Source organism: Bufo bufo, chromosome 6, assembly GCF_905171765.1.
Source record: "Bufo bufo chromosome 6, aBufBuf1.1, whole genome shotgun sequence".
NCBI classification, from domain to species: domain Eukaryota; kingdom Metazoa; phylum Chordata; class Amphibia; order Anura; family Bufonidae; genus Bufo; species Bufo bufo.
Window position 1 is genome coordinate 29,270,351 of NC_053394.1, and position 19,434 is coordinate 29,289,784.

Consider the following 19,434-nt stretch of genomic DNA (forward strand, 5'->3'; position numbering starts at 1 on the left):
GAACTGGTTCTCTTGTATTTATTGATGATGTGACTAATGACAAAAGCAGCAGGATGAACTCTGTTGTTCAATTATTTTATTTAGGCATAAAAATGTACCAACATGAAACAGTACACTGCGAGAAACACATCATATTTAAAATGACATCAGTAGGTTACAGAACTTAAGCAAGTATACCTTACATCTGTAGGATTCACAACAAAGAGTGTTTCCAAAAGCCTACGCATAAACATGAAACGAAACAAACGGGGGAGACAAACACAGACATCACAGATAGACACAAAAGGAAAAAGACAAACTACTAGGTATCTTCCTTATAAGCAAAACACCTACAGTCTTATACAACCGGAGACACACTGTACCGATTCAGCCATTCAGAAAATCCCTGAGACCCTTTAAACAAAATCCATGGCATCCACACTTTCAAGTATTTCTGGTCTAGTCCCGCATCTTCTGCAATCAATTCCTCCATTCTACGTAAGTTCTCAAAACGTCTCTAGCCATTCTGACATCTTCGGAGCGTCCTGTGACTTCCAATGTCTAGGCAACACCAAACGGGCCGCCTGCATGAAAAATCTCAGGAGGCCTCTCTTGACTACCAGAGTGGGACCGGCAAACATTGATAACAAAGCTTCCTCCGGAGTCCAAACAGATGTCATACCCACCACACGGTTGTACAATTCATTCAGGGCCGACCAAAAGGGAACAATTTTCTTACACCGCCACCAGATATGTGACATTGTACCCACCTCCTCCAAACATCTCCAACACAGGTCAGAGCACTCCGGGAAAAAGGAATGCAAAATAGCAGGGGTCCTATACCATCTAGAAAGTATTTTAAAATTCTTTTCTTGCACCCCACAGCATATGGAGGACTTGTGAGACAATACAAATGATTTCTCCCATTGTTCCTTAGAGAACACTTTTCCCAGTTCCTTCTCCCAAGCCCGAACATAAGGCAAGGAAGAGGCCGGTCCAGCATTCTCCTGTAGCAGCCCATATACCAGAGACACCAAATGCGCAGGAGGAGATGATTGTGAACACACTGCTTCAAAGGGGGTCAGATCCCTAGCCAGGGCTTCCGTCGGACCTAAGGATAGTATGTAATTTCTCAGTCCTCTATACAAAATCCACGCCCCTCTATTCCTACTTCCCGGCAAGTCATCTAAAGTACGAATAGAGGTTCCCGAGATCAGTTGTCGTACCCTAAGTCCATCCTCTCTATATAGTAATGGCGATAGCGGACACCCCTGGCGAGTCCCATTGTGGATCTCAAAAGAGGAAGACAATGCGCCATTTACTCTCACCTGAGCTCATGGTTTATTGTAGAGCGCCATTATTCTGAGCAACATATTAGGGCCCAGTCGACGCGGTCAAATGCTTTTTCCGCGTCGACTGAGAGAAGGCACAAAGGCGATCTGTCAGCTCTAGCCTTTGCGATATGAGCCAAAGATCTGATGGTATTGTCCCTAGCTTCCCTGCCGGGCACAAACCCCGCAGGATGAATTCTGAAGTGTTTCGGGCAATATTATCTGCTCATATTCAGCCAAATGCTTCAGAACTCATTGGACGGCGCTTCACAGTGCAGATGGACAATGACCCAAAGCATACCGCAAAAGCAACCGAAGAGTTTTTTAAGGGAAAGAAGTGGAATGTTCTGCAATGGACAAGTCAATCACCGGACCTGAATCCGATTGAGCATGTATTTCACTTGCTGAAGACAAAACTGAAGGGAAAATGCCCCAAGAACAAGCAGGAACTGAAGACATTTGCAGTAGAGGCCTGGCAGAGCAGCACCAGGGATGAAACCCAGCGTCTGGGGATGTCTATGCGTTCCAGACTTCAGGCTGTAATTGACTGCAAAGGATTTGCAACCAAGTATTAAAACGTGAAAGTTTGATTTATGATTATTATTCTGTCCCATTACTTTTGGTCCTTAACAAGTGGGAGGCACATATGCAAACTGTTCTAATTCCTGCACCGTTCGCCTGATTTGGATGTAAATGCCCTCAAATTAAAGCTGACAGTCTGCAGGTAAAGCACATCTTGTTCGTTTCATTTCAAATCCATTGTGGTGGTGTATAGAGCCAAACATGTTAGAATTGTGTCAATGTCCCAATATTTATGAATCTGACTGTATGTCCTATTCTTGCCCATATTGCAGTCAAGGATAGTCATTTCTAGTGATGGGAGTGAGAAAAATGATAATAATGATCAATCTGTATTCTCCAGGTCCAAAAGAGGACCTGTCCCCTCTGCCTTAATAACTACTTGCATTCCCCATGTAATAACAATTCTGGAGCAACTATTTTTTTATGACTGTTATGCTTCTCCTCTATTAATCGTGCTAGACGTTTATGAATGCATTGCCAGCAGTCTGCAGTAAAGGCCCATCTGGGTGTTACCAGTTGTGGGGGGGCGTGTCCCTGCACAGTCTGACATTATCCAATCCGCGCTGCCAGTGTCAGACTGTGCAGGGACACCCCCCAACTAGTAACACCCATCTGGACCACAACACAACAAGGTATTATATGAATAGATGCTCCAGAATTGATATTACATTGGGAATGCAAGTAGTTATTATAACAGACATGTCATGGTGACCTATAGGTATCTTTTTTTTTATTGCTACTATTTTTAAATAATCATTGTAATGAAACCGTTACACCGGGGCTAATCGTCGTGCAGGAACCGTTCTAAGAAACGACTTAATCTTTTCTTCCCCTCTAAATAAACGTTGGATATTTAAGCAAATTTTGACGCTACCACATAAAATTGTCCTGAGAATGCCAGTTCTTATCACGGTTTCCACGGCGGGTGGCTGAATACGTGGCAATGCAAGCTCCAGCAGAAATCTGAGAGTCAACGCTAGATACACTGTTTCCATATATCCAAGCCCATGGACCTCCAGAAATAGCTTGCTACCCTCTGGAATTCTGCTGCAGATTCTACGTCAAATACAAGTCAGCATTTTTCATCCTCAGATCTGACCTGTTCCTTAGGCAACTGACTACAGCAGAAGCCTTTGTCCACAATCGAACCCCAGACCTACCCGATCAGGCATCTGCCAGTAGAGGTTCCTGCAAACCACCGATCCGCAAAATATTGATACCAACCGTGTGCATCCATTATATGGGACATGTTCTATAATTTGCACTTTTTGCAGCCCCATAAAAATGAACAGGTATGCAAAAAATGAAAATCGGACCCAAAATAAGGTCATGTGCAGGAGGCCTAAAAATGGAAGCGATCCAAAGGAAATGAAAAGGTTATTCCTAGCTCTACCTTTCATGGCGGTGATGGGAATAACACTCCTAAGAGGCGAGCAGTGCTATCGTGTCCAAAACATCCATAGATGTGAATAGAGGCGCCACTGTTTCCATACTCTCTAGCCCATGTACCTCCTCAGATAGCTTTTGGTTTTCCTACTTGGAAACAGGCAGAGAGGAGTCATCTTGGCGTTCTTGTGAGGAGAAGAGTCACAGAATGAAGACCTGATGATAATCAAGTCTTCTTTTATTTGATTGACAGCTCATCATATCCCCTGATGCACATCAGATCCCACGCAGTCACAGCGGTATCCCCCTCCGGGGCATTTTCTTCCCTCTTGCTTTGTCAAATGCACATGTGCAAAACACCAGAGGAGACATGGTGAATAAAGGCGAATACGCACGGCCGTGAGCGGGTCCGTGGTAACCCGGCCTGGATTCCTGCTGAGAGCAGGAGCGCACGGCGTCACTGGTTGCTATGACGCCGTGCGTTCCATGCCGCCGCTGCACTACAGTAATACACTCGTATAGATCATACCAGTGTATTACTGTAGCGCACAGCGGCGGCATGAAGCGCATGGCAGCATAGCAACCAATGACGCCGTGCGCTCCTGCTCTCAGCAGGAATCCAGGCCGGGTTACCACGGACCGCTCACGGCCATGAAACACAGCCATGTGCATTTGGCTTAAGACGGAAGTCAGTTAGGCTGAGCTGCAATACCAAGCACTGCCACTATATGATGTATGGCGCTGTCCTTCAAAAGCTGCCAGAAGCCCAGAGCGTGCACGCGAGTTCTGGTGAGTGCGGGGGCACCGGGCGAATCCCTTTAACACCTTCCTGACGCAGTAGTTTATTTTATTTTTTTCTGATGGCCTTCCAGAAGGCATAACTTTATTTTTCTGTTTACACAGCAGTATGAGGTTTTAATTTTTTTTAGGAAAGTTTTTCCTTTCTATATTTTATTTAAATTTATAATTTTTCTTGTGTTTAAGCACTTTTTGAAAAAAAATAAAAGAATAAAAACTTTAAAAAAAAAAAATACATATTCTGACTCTGGAGAACTTACAGTATATATTTTTTTACAGGGCAATCTGTCCTGGGGTGTGTATGACTTAAATTGTTTTGGGCAAGTAAGAGACCATTTTTTTTCCAAACTATTTTTTACATTTATTTTTAGCCCCCCTTTGGGGTTTTAACATGCAAACACCTGATCACTTCCTCCATTGCAGCCCATGGGAGAATCACTATATTCCTCTCAAGCCCAACTACAGGCACAGCTTGACAGAGGCTTCACAGTGGCAGGCCTAGGAGAATTTACAAGACGTTAGGCTGCCATAGACACTGCACAGCTCCCGTGACCTCATTGTGAAAAATGCAGTTTGGGCACCAGGAAAGTAGCACTCCCAGCAACTGACCACTCCGATGGCGTTATAACAAATGACCAAGGCATCTAAGGTGTTAAAGGTTTGTGATGGACATTATCGCCAATCACTGACCGCCACAGGGTATCTGCTGCGAAAACAAGCTCCTAAGTAAAAAATCACCTCCGGAATGAGCACCATCTTTAAAGACCCAACACCTAGAACATATACACCCAATGTTGGGAAGGCGTTAAAGAGGATTTCCGAGGTACTTTATTTGCATGAGACGAGCCTACATCAAAAACATTAATTCTTTATTGCATAGAACAGATTTATAAACTTTTACAAAATGACTGCATCTGAAAAATAGGAGTTCTCTATGTACCCGCTATGGGCAATATTAGATGAAACCTCGACCTCTGAGGTTTTAGGATAATTTTAAACATATTTACCGTATAAGGTAAACAGTGAGAACTTCACCTGCCACCTTAGAATCACAGGCACCTCGCAAAAAAAAAAAAAAATTTCATTTAATTAAAAGTTTTTAATGCAAAAAAGCAATGAAAACCGCATGGGCAAAAAACACCACCAAAAACACTACAGTTATTTCTGTACCAGGGAGGAACCAAAACAATTGCAGTCACTTTTTTTTATATAAACAGTTACCATATTGCTTTCTCTACAAAGATGGAGCTCATCGCCAGGACAGGTGAAGTCTGGTTAGTAGGTCCTAACAGAGATCTTCTAAAACTGGTCAAAACTAAAAAGGCAAACAAGGCCAAGGAACTTCATAAATCGTTAGATTCCCCCCCCCCCCCCCCCCCCTTACCGTAGGGTATACAGGTCTTGAAAAACATATTAAGAAGGACATCCAAAACCATGGTAGAACTTTAAAATTCAAGTAGAAAAATAAACTAATCGATAAAAGGCATCGTCACAACTCATGTCAAGAAGTCCTCACTATGTGAGCAGCACGTCAACGACAAGGAGCAATTTAACAGGGTTTTTCCAAGCCATCCATCAAGACCGGTCATGAAAAGTCAAAACGGTGGTGGGCCGGCACCTCACCGACACCGGCCACTGTTAGTACCAGAACTCATAAAGGTCAAAGTGGTCCCAGCTGATGGGTCTTCACTGCTTTCATTTTTTAGAAGCTCTAATTTTGGGAACCCCTGTTGAAAAAAAATCCCATTTTCAGACCCCAAAGTCCAGTATGGGATAACCCCCAGGAACCAGCTGGCCAACACAAAGATTTGCTTATGATTTCGGGCTGTGAAAATTATTTAACAAAAAAAAAATAATAAAAAAATCAAGACTGGCCCTTGGGGTCTTGGGCTGTATGTTCTTCCGGGTTCAACCACACGTGGCCTTCTAAGAGGCTTAGTAAAGTTTCATCATTTTCTCATTTTTTTGTTGGCTGGCTTTACAGGGATTAATTCTTCCTCTTCACTATCATCTTCATCATCGTCGTCGTCTTTATCCTCCTCCTCCTCATCATCATCAGAATCCAAGTCCGTGGGTACTGAAACGCATCATCAGAAATGTGATTTAGAACAGGTTTAAATTTCTAGATGCCACACTTCCTCTACAGATCAAATCTTAAAAATACTGCAGTTCTCACTTGTGCAGACACAACAGGCTGACCGTTCCTGTTTCCTGCAGCTCACTTGTCAGCTTTGCTGTACAGACTGAGACAGCATGAGTAGAGTCTTCTCATCATTAGAAGATGGGGAGTTATTGACAGCTCTACTGCAGTGCTGTAGAAAGTAGTACAGTAACACTATGCACACAGACAATCCTCTGTACACAGCCCCACTGTCTCTTCCTGGTCACAGAGCTGTATTCCACCTCCTGAAGACTCTAGTGGTCTACTGGTCCGATATGTAGCTGACCCTCCGATGGACAGACAGACGGTCACAATATTTAGCATGCAGAGTGCTGTAAATAAATGCACACACTATTGATAATAGCATGTCTGCAGCTGTCTGGGGAATGCTGGGAGTTGTAGTTTCCAAAGATCTAGATACCTACAGGTTTGAGGCTGTTGATCTAGATCAAACTGCTTAAAAAGGATCTGCAGGTGGAACTGCTCTTACCAATTAGGACTTGTCCAGAGAGCTGAACAGGACCGGAACCGGACTTCAGGCGGAATGTGACTGGAGGCTGAATTACAAAGCTTTCCAGGTTAACCTGCACCAGAAAGAGAAAGTATACAATACATCAAAGCCTTCAGAAATAATGTACAGGACATCATGGAATGCAGATCACCAAAGCAAACTGAGCAGACACTGAAGCAGAGAATGCCGGCAGAATAGTGAGTGCAGCTCTGAAGTGTAATACAGGATGTAAATCAGGATCAGTAATGTATGTACATAGCAACCGCACCAGCAGAATAGTGAGTGCAGCTCTGGAGAATAATGCAGGATGTAACTCAGGATCAGTACAGGATAAGTAATGTATGTACACAGTGACTGCACCAGCAGAATAGTGAGTGCAGCTCTGGAGTATAATACAGGATGTAACTCAGGATCAGTACAGGATAAGCAATGTATGTACACAGTGACTGCACCAGCAGAATAGTGAGTGCAGCTCTGGAGTATAATACAGGATGTAACTCAGGATCAGTACAGGATAAGTAATGTATGTACACAGCAACCGCACCAGCAGAATAGTGAGTGCAGCTCTGGAGTATAATACAGGATGTAACTCAGGATGAGTACAGGATAAGTAATGTATGTACACAGCAACCGCACCAGCAGACTAGTGAGTGCAGCTCTGGAGAATAATGCAGGATGTAACTCAGGATCAGTACAGGATACATAATGTAATGTATGTACACAGTGACTGCACCAGCAGAATAGTGAGTGCAGCTCTGGAGTATAATACAGGATATATCAGTGTACACATACCATAGTCTGACAGGACAGCTTAAGGGTAGCGATTGGCACCGTGATGTCCTCATCATTCTGATTACGAGCCGTCACTTCCACCACATTATACTCATCTTTGGCGCCTTCACCAAGGCTGACCTATGGGAGACAACATAAAATTTACACCGGTCCCTTCACAGGTATCATGTATAACAAGAAGCAGGGCTATTAATCGCATTAGGGTTTATACACACGGCTGTGTTTTGCGGTCCACAAATCACGGATGCGCAAAATATGAATACCCGTCGAGTGCATGCTGACTTTTATTTATTTATTCCTGCAGAAATGTCCTATCCTTGTAAAAAAATAAAATTGTCGAGCCACAGAACGGACTTACGAGCGTGCTGTTGCAGAGTTACTAGCTGCACGCTAATTGCACAGCAGCGGAATAGAGGAGCCCGTCCGTGACAGCAGGGGCCCCCACAGAAGGCGTGAAGTTTTTACTATCTGCCCTCTCCAGTTATATATACTCACCACTCAGTGTCACTGGGGGGCAGACCAATCAGATTCCACCTTTCCATTTTTAAAGCTCCTTTAGAAAATGAAAGGTGGAATCTGATTGGTTGCTATGGGCAACTAAGCTAGTTTTCCTGTACACCAGTTTTAATAAATCTTGCAATGAGTGCGGTATACACATATAGAAGAGGCAATGCCGCCACTTCCTGCTCTGATCCTAGTGATCGCCGGCGTCAGGTGTCACATGACCTGCAGAGGGGCCCCAGGGTCAATGGCAGCACCAGTCAGAGGGAGAAATCAGAAAGAAAGTGTAATAAAGTCAAAACTAGGGATCGACAGATTATTGGTTTTACCGATATTATCGGCCGATATTCTGGATTTTGAACGTTATCGGTATCGGCATCTATTTTGCCAATATACCGATAACGTATGGGGAACACGGATCGCGCTGCTGTCAGCGCTCTCCGTGTTCTCCCCTGTGCTGCTGAGGGAAGGAAGCAGTGTCTCCCTCCCCCTGTGCTGCTGCCACCAATGAGAGGAGAGAAGACAAGAGGAGGGGAGGGGCTATGGCCACTGCGCCACCAATGAAGATAAGTCTCTTATTAATTCATATACAGGAGGCGGGAGCTGGCTGCAGAATCACATAGCCGGCTCCCAACCTCTATGAGCGGTAGCTGCGATCTGCGGCACCTAAGGGGTTAACTACCGCAGATCGCAGCTACTGCTCATAGAGGTCGGGAGCCTGCTATGTGATTCTGCAGCCAGCTCCCGCCTCCTGTATATGGATTAGAGATTTATCTTCATTGGTGGTGTGGTGTGGTGCAGTGCGCCTCCCCCCCCCCCGCTCTAGCCCCCCAGTTTTAATCATTGGTGGCAGTGGCCACAGAGTCCCCTCTCCTTCTCATTGGTGGTGCAGTGGCAGTTCCGATCGGAGCCCCAGCAGTGTAATCCTGGGGCTCCGATCGGTTACCATGGCAGCCAGGACGCTACTGAAGCCCTGGCTGCCATGGTAACATCCCTGATGCTGTGTGCACAGAGCACAGGGCAGCAGGGACAGTGTGAAGTCCTATTAGCCCTGAGATCTATCAGGGTGAATAGGACAAGGGTTCTAATCCCTAAGGGGGCTAATAATTAGTAAGAAGAAAAAAAAAAAAAAAAAAAATATATATTAATTATAAATGAAAAAGAAAGATTTACAAAAAAAATAACTACACGTTAACAAACATTCAGGCAGAATAAAAAAAAAAAGGTATTTTAGCTGCACTTCATGCGAAGATAAAAGGCGCAAAAATTATTTTCATAACCAGAGAAAAACTGTTAATCTTTCAACGAACTAGTTAAAGGGGTTGTCAGGGTGTTTTATAGGGATGACTAAGGGCGCATTCACACGACCGCGCCGTCTTTTGCGGTCCACAAATGGCAGATCCGCAAAACATGGATGACCCCCCCCCCCTCCGTGTTTGTTCTGCAATTCGTGGAACGCTATGGGCGGCCCATTATAGAAATGACTATTCTTGTCCGTTTTTGCGGACATCTGGAACAACGGATGCGGACGGCATCTTTTGTGGCCCTATTGAAATGGATGTGTCCAAACCGGTTCAACATAATTGCTTAACGGCTGCGGACTCATTCATACAGTCGTGTGAATGAGCCCTTATTGTCAGGATCAACATCCGACTGGCGAGGGTCTGACTACTCACACCATCGCCGATCAGCTGTTCGAAGAGGCCGGGGCGATCTGGCGAGGCTTCTTGCTAGGGCATCACTTTCATCAGTCACATGACCTAGGTGCACTAAATGGCCTGGGCTGCAATACCATGATCAACCACTACACAATGGACGGCGCTTTGCTTGGTAAGCTGCGAGAAGGCCGCGGCGCTCACAGGAGCACCGCAGCCTCTGCAAACAGCAGATCGGCGGGGGGCGTCGGGAGTCAGACCCCAGTATAAGGCTCCGTTTAGGAGAATGGAAAGGACGGAGAAGGCACATAACTGAGCCGAACGGAGCCTAAGGATCCCATAGACTATAATGGGGTCCGCTAGGTTTCCGCTCAGAAGGTGATTTTGGAGCAGAGACAAAAGTTGTGCGCGCAGGATCATCTTCTGAGCGGAAACCTAACGGGCCCCATTATAGTCTCCAGGGTTCGTTTGGCTCAGTTATGCGCCATCTCAGTCCTTTCCGTTCTCCTGAACGGTGATGTGAATGAAGCCTTAACCCATCAGAAAACACCAGGCACCAGAAAAGCGCAGATTTATCACCAGTGACGGGATCATGGACTGCCCCCTGCTGGTGGAGGGCAGACACTTACCGTACACAGGGACAGGCTGAAGTCGTCCTCCTCGTCTTCGTCCACCTTGAAGGTGTAGTAGTTGGTCTTGGAGGACAGTTCACAGCCTGGTATATGGAGGAGAAACAGGACAGGGGTGAGACCTGGATCCGCCACACCCGGGGTCACCCAGCTTTCCTAGTCACAGATAACTACATAAAGCCTTTCCAGGAGATCACCCCAATATAGTGTTGAGCGAACTTGTGTTTTAAGGTCGGCGTCTAAAGTTCAGGTTATCGAAGAATTGCGTTATGGATTCCGCTACCATGGACCATAACGGAATTTAGAATCCATAACGCGATTCTTCCATAACCCAAACGTTAGACGCCGAACTTAAAACACAAGTTCGCTCAACACTGCCCCAATACAAAAAACAGTCCACGGCCTGGTATGCTGGGAGTTGTAGTACCCCAACATCAGGCACACTGATTCTTCTACCCCCCCCTAGCAGTAACTATGCATAATGCTGGGAGTTGTAGTACCCCAACAGCATGCACACTGCTTTATCCACCCCCCAGTACATTCATTAGCAGTAACTGCATATAATGCTGGGGGTCGTAGTCCCGCGCCTCCAGTAATTACCGAACAGGTAGCTGTCCATAGCGGTGCCGAGTCCGTCGTCCGTCACTTCACTCAGACAAGAAGTCATGTGGGATCCCGGAGAGCGGCGCTACACGTGGGTCACTCCAGAGCATGGACAGGACCGGAAGGGGAGGGGCTACTGAGCGACGTCACTGAACGGCAGCGTCCTCCCCTTCACGCGGGCTCCGCGTGCGAAGGGGAGGGGCGTAGCGTCCCTGCATCTCATTACACCCGTGCGCACTAACCAACCCTGCGCCCCGCTGATAGGCTCTGGCTGAGAGAGGGAGGGGTGGCTAGAGGTATGACGTCGCTGCATCTCATTAGACGCCTATACTTTTATCATCACATTGCAGTTGATAAATTCAGGGCATGTAAGTCCCGCCCCAAATGAATCCACTCTGGACCGCCCACATGTGTAAGCCCTGCCCATTTTCGGCAAAAAAATAAAAAATAAAATGCAGGGACTTTGAAAACTGGTGACAGTCACTGCATATTGGGGACTGTTGGCCACTCCTTACAGCCTAAAGTGTGAAAGAGGAGGAGCTAGTGGGGTGACGTCACTTGCTACTACCACTGGCTGGTGAGGAGACAAGGAGGTGCTATGACAATTCCAAAGCCACACCCATTTGTGTTTGACATAGTGTTAAAAAGGGGCCTTGAGTTTGGACCGAACATATTCATGTCAGATGGAAGGACTTTGTAATAAGGCCCCCGGGGGTTGTCAAAAATACTAAAAACGTTTACACGGATAAAAAAAAAAAAGGGGGCTCCGTTTGGGGGCGTGGCTTAACAGGTGTTATTGGACGTCGGTGGTTTGATCGTATTTTAATTTTAAAAAAAAAAGAAAACATTTATTTTCCCGTCATTTCATAATATAAAATGCTACGCTGTCCTCGCGTGTGAACAGGTGTAATGAATGAGCAAATAAACACGGAACCGAGAAAAAGCCAAAAACCCTCCGCCTTATGGAGGAGCCCAGAAATAACGATGCCAGGGTGAATCCAGCTGTATGTGGAGTTACACAGGGACAGGAGGGTCTATACGTCTCCTCCCTCACTGATCCCCCTTCTCCTCCTCCATGCCGGTCAGCTGATGGGGGGGGAAGGGGGGATCAACCTGGAATCGCTGTCTGGATGACCCTTCACAATTTACATGTTTATTTTTCAAATGGTCATTAAGACCAATAGTTGTCTCTGGCTTGACACGTGTGATAGTTTTAAACTAAAACGTAACATTTATTATTTTCTATAAATAAAACACTATAATAGACTAACACTTAACATGTTCAGCTATGCCTGCTGTATAGATCCTAGGTGTTGTTGAAGCTTGTGGAGCCCTTTAGATAGGTATGGAGGTGCTACTAACTGCCCTACTCTCCTAGTGCTGCTGGATTCTAATACCACCTCTGTTCCTGCCCAGCGCTGGCTCTCACACGGTAGCTGACCACTCGCTCCACCGTCTGCCTATCTAGCTACCACTGCTTTAACAGTTATATATTATAAAGCGCAGGCATACACTGCTCTACAGCACTCTGCCCCCCGACATGTTTCGCCAATTTACTTGGCGTCTTCAGGGGTCCGGGCAGTCTGCTGTGGAGAGGGGCTTAAGAAACCTTCCTTCAGTGATGTCATGGTGTTTGTAGCCACTGAGGTTACATTTTGTCACTTAGATGCCGTTCGGCCTATCAGGGATCAGCTTATATGTCCTTATGGTCTCCTCCCCCTTGTTTCCTCCAATAAACTCCTCCGTTTCTTTTGTATTGCGCATGCGCTGCTGCTCCGGTATATGCCGCTGCCAGCGGTCTCAATAGTTATACTCAGCCCTCCCTTATTTGTGATCAATGCGCAGTATCCCGAGTCTGTTCTGCGCCTGCGCTCCACTAATGGGATCGCTCGCATCCACTATGCGCCTGCGCACCGACTTGGACAAAAGCCAGTCGGTCCGTCTCGCTGCTGCGAATGTCACTACACTTATACTTCGCCTGATGTCATTATTGGGTATTGCTCGTATGGTTTTATTGCCCCTAGATTTTTGTATTGTATATTGCGTACTTATTCTAACACTGCTGGGGTGTGTATTGTTCAACCTTGGATACAGCAGCATTGCTTACTCTTCTGACAGTGGCAGTATTATAATTATATAATTATAATTTGGTTTTGTTACTCCTAGATTTTTGGTATTATATATTGCGTACCTATTATACCACTGCTAGGGTGTCTTATTATTAAAATCTGGATATGTCAGCATTGCTTATTCTTCTAGCAGCAGTGGCGGTATTATAGTTTTTCCTCCTCTATAGGGATATTGATTTTACTCTCATATTATTATCATATGATCATTTGCTCTAAGTGGCCTTCACTTCAGGCTGCACACAGTCTACCAATCCATATATCGGCTCTACCTAATACTTATTGGTCTATTTATTCTCACTTTCATGTTTCTGTCTATGAACCACCATTTTAATATACATATATATATAATCTATGCTCATTACTGCTCTTATTTGATTGTAGATGCGACCTTCAATGCAACATCCTATCCATCACGCCTAGTGTTTTTTTCTTACTATATATGTTGGATTACAGGTAGCAGCACCCATCATCAAAATAGGAGCTAGCACGATACCCGGCCCCCATCTGATAAGGTCTGTTGTACCATTTCTTTATGACGTCTGCAATACCTATTTGAGACGACGGATGGGATATTGTATATATGGTGATTGTACCATCTATTTAGACATTGCAAAAAGTGTTATTGTATATATCTTGGGATAAACACTTGAAAATGTGTCATTAGATTTTTTGCATTACTGAAATTGAGACCCCCTGAGGAGCCCTTGAATGGGTGAAACGCGTTGGGCCACTTGCTTTGTGCAACAATTATCCATGTTGTGGCAGTATCGTCTATATATTAATTGTTTGCACTACATTATCACTGTTAGGGTGTTATAGGGAAAGGAGGGAAGGTACGCGGACAGGGAACCCGACCATCAGGGGCGACCCCTGGGCAGAGGTGAGCGAGAGTGTGTATTAGGGAAAGATTTCCCACACCAATCATACAATAAGAGTAGCCGGCTGGAGGCCTCCACCCTGTGTATGACATCAAGCCACCATTAAGGGGCATTTATTTTAAGTATTAATAATAAAAAGTATTTTTTAAAAGGGTCTGTAAACTAACTTTAGAGAGAAAATATTGATGAGAGGACCTATAATATCTCAAAATATAAGTAAATACGGGTTGGCAGCGCTACACTTACCACTTGCTGACCTCCTGCCCTGATGAGCGCTTCCACAATAGAAGCGCTCATTAGATATACAATTAGCAAGTCTTTTTTTAAAATAAAATAAAAGTGCGCCCTCTCTTGAGGGTAACAAGGTGGCACCCTAGGCGGGCACCTACCTTCACCTACCTGTCAACCCTACCCTGGGATGAGGTCACAATGATGTGAGGTGGGGTGGACTTATTATATGGTCACTGGTTGGTTCAGGATTCTTTGAAGCCCTGAGATGTTATGGATGACCTGTGCAATCCTCAGGTCACCACCCACCGGCATTATTCCAAGTGTGAAGTTCAGGCAAAGGTCGTCCGCAAGATGCAAACCTCAGGTTTTTCTCACTGACGACAGATGTTAAAGGGTTTCTACCACCACATTTTCACCTAATTAGCTGTCAGACACTAGCGATCTGCTCGTGTCTGCTCTACCTAACCATGCTATTGTAATCCCTTTCTGTCCAGCGGTTACCCTAAAAAACTTAGTTTTATTGGTATGCAAATGAGCCTCTAGGTGCTATGGGGGCGTCTTTTCAGCACCTAGAGGCTCCGTCCACTCACTATTTCCGCCGCCCAGCGCGCTCCAGCCCGCCCCTCTCCTCTAGATTGACAGCCCACTCGCGTCTGCGCCGTGTGCTTCTGTATTCGGCGCAGGCGCAGTGACTGTCTCCCTGCGCCGGCATCTTCACTGCGCCTGCGCTGATTACGGCGCAGGGAGCAGTCCAACAGAAGCACAGAAGCACACAGCGCAGGGGCGAGTAGGCTGTCAATCTAGAGGAGAGGGGCGGGCTGGAGCACGCTGGGCGCAGACATGGTGAGTGGACGGAGCCTCTAGGTGCCGAAAAGACGCCCCCATAGCACCTAGAGGCTCATTAGCATACCAATAAAACTGCGTTTTTTAGGGTAACCGCTGCACAGAAAGGGATTACAATAGCATGGTTAGGTAGAGCAGACACTAGCAGATCTCTAGTGTCTGACAGCTAATTAGGTCAAAATCAGCAGTAATGTCCTGAGGAGACATGATGATGAGATGCCGATGACATCAAGAGGCATCACTGAAACATATCACCTGGTTGGAGCTGTGATGGATCAGGAACAGGTGAGATGGGTGTGATGGTAAGTTGAGGCAGTTGTTCTCATCTCAGCCTTGCTCACCTTTTAGGGATCTCTAGGCTTGCCTAGCTTGGCTCTGATGTTCTGGGTCCTGGTGTTCTGGGTTCTGGTGTTCCAAGTTGTTGACTAGGGATGAGCGAATCGACTTCAGATGAAACATCCGAAGTCGATTCGCATTATACTTCGTTCTAATACTGTACGGAGCAGGGGCTCCGTACAGTATTAGAATGTATTGCCTCCGATGAGCCGAAATCATAACTTACGAAATTGATTTGAGTTCGGGAAATGTTTTTTTACAGTAGAAAATGATTTATGAAGTTATTATGCGAAGTCTAGCGAGACTTTGCAAAGTAATAACTTCGGCTCATTGGAGCCAATACATTCTAATACTGTACAGAGCTCCTGCTCCGTACAGTATTAGAACAAAGTTTTATGCGAATCGACTTCGGATGTTTCATCTGAAGTCGATTCACTCATCCCTATTGTTGACGTTCATATACCATAAATGATTTTTAGAAGAGCAAGATTTGCGTCCTCTGTTAGGTATTGTAAGGACCAGGACAATATAACTACATGACACATTATGCTTGGGTCTTGGTGTCTCTTTTACATCTTGGGGAGCAGGAGCTATGATGGATGGTCAAGGACATGCCTCATTGGGCACAACTGGTGTTCTCCGAGACCAGGGGTCAGCAACCTTCAAGACTCATTATCCTTGGCTTCAGCTGTACAGTCGTGGCCAAAAGTTTTGAGAATTACATAAATATTAGAAATTGGAAAAGTTGCTGCTTAAGTTTTTATAATAGCAATTTGCATATACTCCAGAATGTTATGAAGAGTGATCAGATGAATTGCATAGTCCTTCTTTGCCATGAAAATTAACTTAATCCCAAAAAAAAATTTCCACTGCATTTCATTGCTGTCATTAAAGGACCTGCTGAGATCATTTCAGTAATCATCTTGTTAACTCAGGTGAGAATGTTGACAAGCACAAGGCTGGAGATCATTATGTCAGGCTGATTGGGTTAAAATGGCCGACTTGACCTGTTAAAAGGCGGGTGATGCTTAAAATCATTGTTCTTCCATTGTTAACCATGATGACCTGCAAAGAACTGCGTGCAGCCATCATTGTGTTGCATAAAAATGGCTTCACAGGCAAGAATATTGTTGCTACTAAGATTGCACCTCAATCAACAATTTATAGGATCATGAAGAACTTCAAGGAAAGAGGTTCAATTCTTGTTAAGAAGGCTTCAGGGCGTCCAAGAAAGTCCAGCAAGCGCCAGGATCGTCTCCTAAAGAGGATTCAGCTGCGGGATCGGAGTGCCACCAGTGCAGAGCTTGCTCAGGAATGGCAGCAGGCAGGTGTGAGTGCATCTGCACGCACAGTGAGGCGAAGACTTTTGGAAGATGGCCTGGTGTCAAGAAGGGCAGCAAAGAAGCCACTTCTCTCAAAAAAAACATCAGGGACAGATTGATCTTCTGCAGAAAATTTGGTGAATGGACTGCTGAGGACTGGGGCAAAGTCATATTCTCCAATGAAGCCTCTTTCCGATTGTTTGGGGTATCAGGAAAAAGGCTTGTCCGGAGAAGAAAAGGTGAGCGCTACCATCAGTCCTGTGTCATGCCAACAGTAAAGCATCCTGAGACCATTCATGTGTGGGGTTGCTTCTCATCCAAGGGAGTGGGCTCACTCACAATTTTGCCCAAAAACACAGCCATGAATAAAGAATGGTACCAAAACACCCTCCAACAGCAACTTCTTCCAACAATCCAACAACAGTTTGGTGAAGAACAATGCATTTTCCAGCACGATGGAGCACCGTGCCATAAGGCAAAAGTGATAACTAAGTGGCTTGGGGACCAAAACATTGACATTTTGGGTCCATGGCCTGGAAACTCTCCAGATCTTAATCCCATTGAGAACTTGTGGTCAATCCTCAAGAGGCGGGTGGACAAACAAAACCCACTAATTCTGACAAACTCCAAGAAGTGATTATGAAAGAATGGGTTGCTATCAGTCAGGAATTGGCCCAGAAGTTGATTGAGAGCATGCCCAGTCGGATTGCAGAGGTCCTGAAAAAGAAGGGCCAACACTGCAAATACTGACTCTTTGCATAAATGTCATGTAATTGTCGATAAAAGCCTTTGAAACGTATGAAGTGCGTGTAATTATATTTCACTACATCACAGAAACAACTGAAAGAAAGATCTAAAAGCAGTTTAGCAGCAAACTTTGTGAAAACTAATATTTGTGTCATTCTCAAAACTTTTGGCCACGACTGTACTTGTCAGCACTGATTCTTTGTTTCGTTCTTCATCAGAATCACAGTTTTTTGGGGGATGTATCCATCAACTTACCAAGAGCTGAAGTGGTGGCTAAAACCCCAGCATCTGATGGCAGCTTCTGATTCCCCAGCCTCAGAAAAGTCCTCACTACTGATGACACCACCTGGCACTCAGGTACACATGCAGACAGATTGTGGGTCCAGAAAATGTGGCCTAAGAAAAATATGTCATCCAACCTTAAAGAATTCAAGGCGGTCGGACAGGTCTTAGCTCACTTCCACCGTTACCCTCACAACCACCAAATGATTGTTCAGTCAAGCTAATTTACAGTTTCTATCAAATGGGCTGCATGGAGCTTTATCCAGAGTACTGGAGCCTCAACTCTAAAATCTTCACGCAGATAGCAGAGAAGGGAAAAACCAGCTGTGGTGACAGAGATTTCTAACTTTGCTCTCTGTATTGCTCTCACTACGTTCTAGCATCAGACAGTCTATCAAACTGCTCCAGCTGTCTCAAGTTTGAAGGGTGCGTTCTCCAGACTGCATGTTTCAGCTTCTTCCAAGGATGTTCAAAAGGATTTAGATCAGGGCTCATAGAAGGTCTCTTCAGAATAGTCCAATGCTTTCCTCTTAGCTATTCTTGGATGTTTTTAGCTGTGTTTTGGGTCATTATCCTGTTGTAGGACCCGTGACCAAGCTTTCTGACATTGCGCAGCACATTTTGGCTTCAGAATGCCTTGATAGTCTTGAGATTTCATTGTACCCTGCACAGATTCAAGACACCCTGTGCCAGATGCAGCAAAGCAGCCCCAAAACATAACCGAGCCTCCTCCATGTTTCACAGTAGGTACAATGCTCTTTTCTTTGTATGCTTCATTTTTGCATCTGATATAACTTCCCAAAAAGCTCCAGTTTTGTCTCATCTGTCCAATGGATATTTTTTCAGAAACTTTGTGGATTGCCAATATGCATTTTGGCAAATTCCAGTCTCGCTTTTTTATGATTTGCTTTCTACAGTGGTTTCCTCCTCTTTCATCTTCCATTAAAATGGTTTTACAAGGTTTTACAACTGATGGCCTATCCTCTTGCAGCCACGTCCAGGGAGGTTGGCTACAGTCCCGTAGACCTTACACAAACTTCTAAATAATACGTGCAACTGTAGTAACCGGAAGATCAAGCTGTTTGGAGATGGTCTTATTAGCCTGTACCATGTTTGCCTATACTTTTCTTTTTAATCTTCTGAGACAACTCTCTCCTTAACTTTCTTTGGTCCATGTTCCTTGTGGTACCGACCATGGTCCAAAACAGCACAGTCACTACTTTTCACCCTACAAATAGGCAGGCTGACTGATTACAAGTTTAAGGACACACGTTAGCTTAACGTGTCCCTATGGTCAAATTATTTTCAATCTTTTCTAGAGTTACCATTATTTTTGTCCAGACCAGTTTCATTAGTTTGCTTTCTAAAACTATTCTGATGACTCATAATTCAAAAGCCATGTCTGATTTCATTAGCTGATTTATAGTAAATTTTACTTTATTATTATATTTGTAATTTACAGTGACCGTTGTGTCCCCCCCACCTGTATATAATTATATATGTACAGCTGGTATAAGTTATACATCTTCTTGTATACAGTGATATGGAGCATGCTGATATAACCTAGGTATTTCCTGTATATAATTGTATATGTACAGCTGGTATAAGTTATATATCTTCTTGTATATAGTGATATGGAGCATGCTGGTATAACCTGGGCATCTCCTGTATATAATTATATATGTACAGCTGGTATAAGTTATACATCTTCTTGTATACAGTGATATGGAGCATGCTG

General features: G+C 44.8%; 1 protein-coding gene across 1 annotated transcript; it reads right to left on the minus strand.

Annotated features, from left to right (window-relative positions):
* Positions 1–5,175: 5,175 nt before the first annotated feature.
* On the minus strand, positions 5,176–11,105 carry NPM3 (nucleophosmin/nucleoplasmin 3). Its single transcript, XM_040437738.1, has 5 exons — positions 10,926–11,105; positions 10,326–10,411; positions 7,541–7,660; positions 6,728–6,821; positions 5,176–6,153 (listed from the first exon to the last, which is right to left on the minus strand). Exons 1-5 carry the CDS (start codon positions 10,990–10,992, stop codon positions 6,026–6,028), a joined length of 495 nt encoding a protein of 164 aa, XP_040293672.1. The 5' UTR covers positions 10,993–11,105; the 3' UTR covers positions 5,176–6,025.
* Between the last annotated feature and the right edge of the window lie 8,329 nt (positions 11,106–19,434).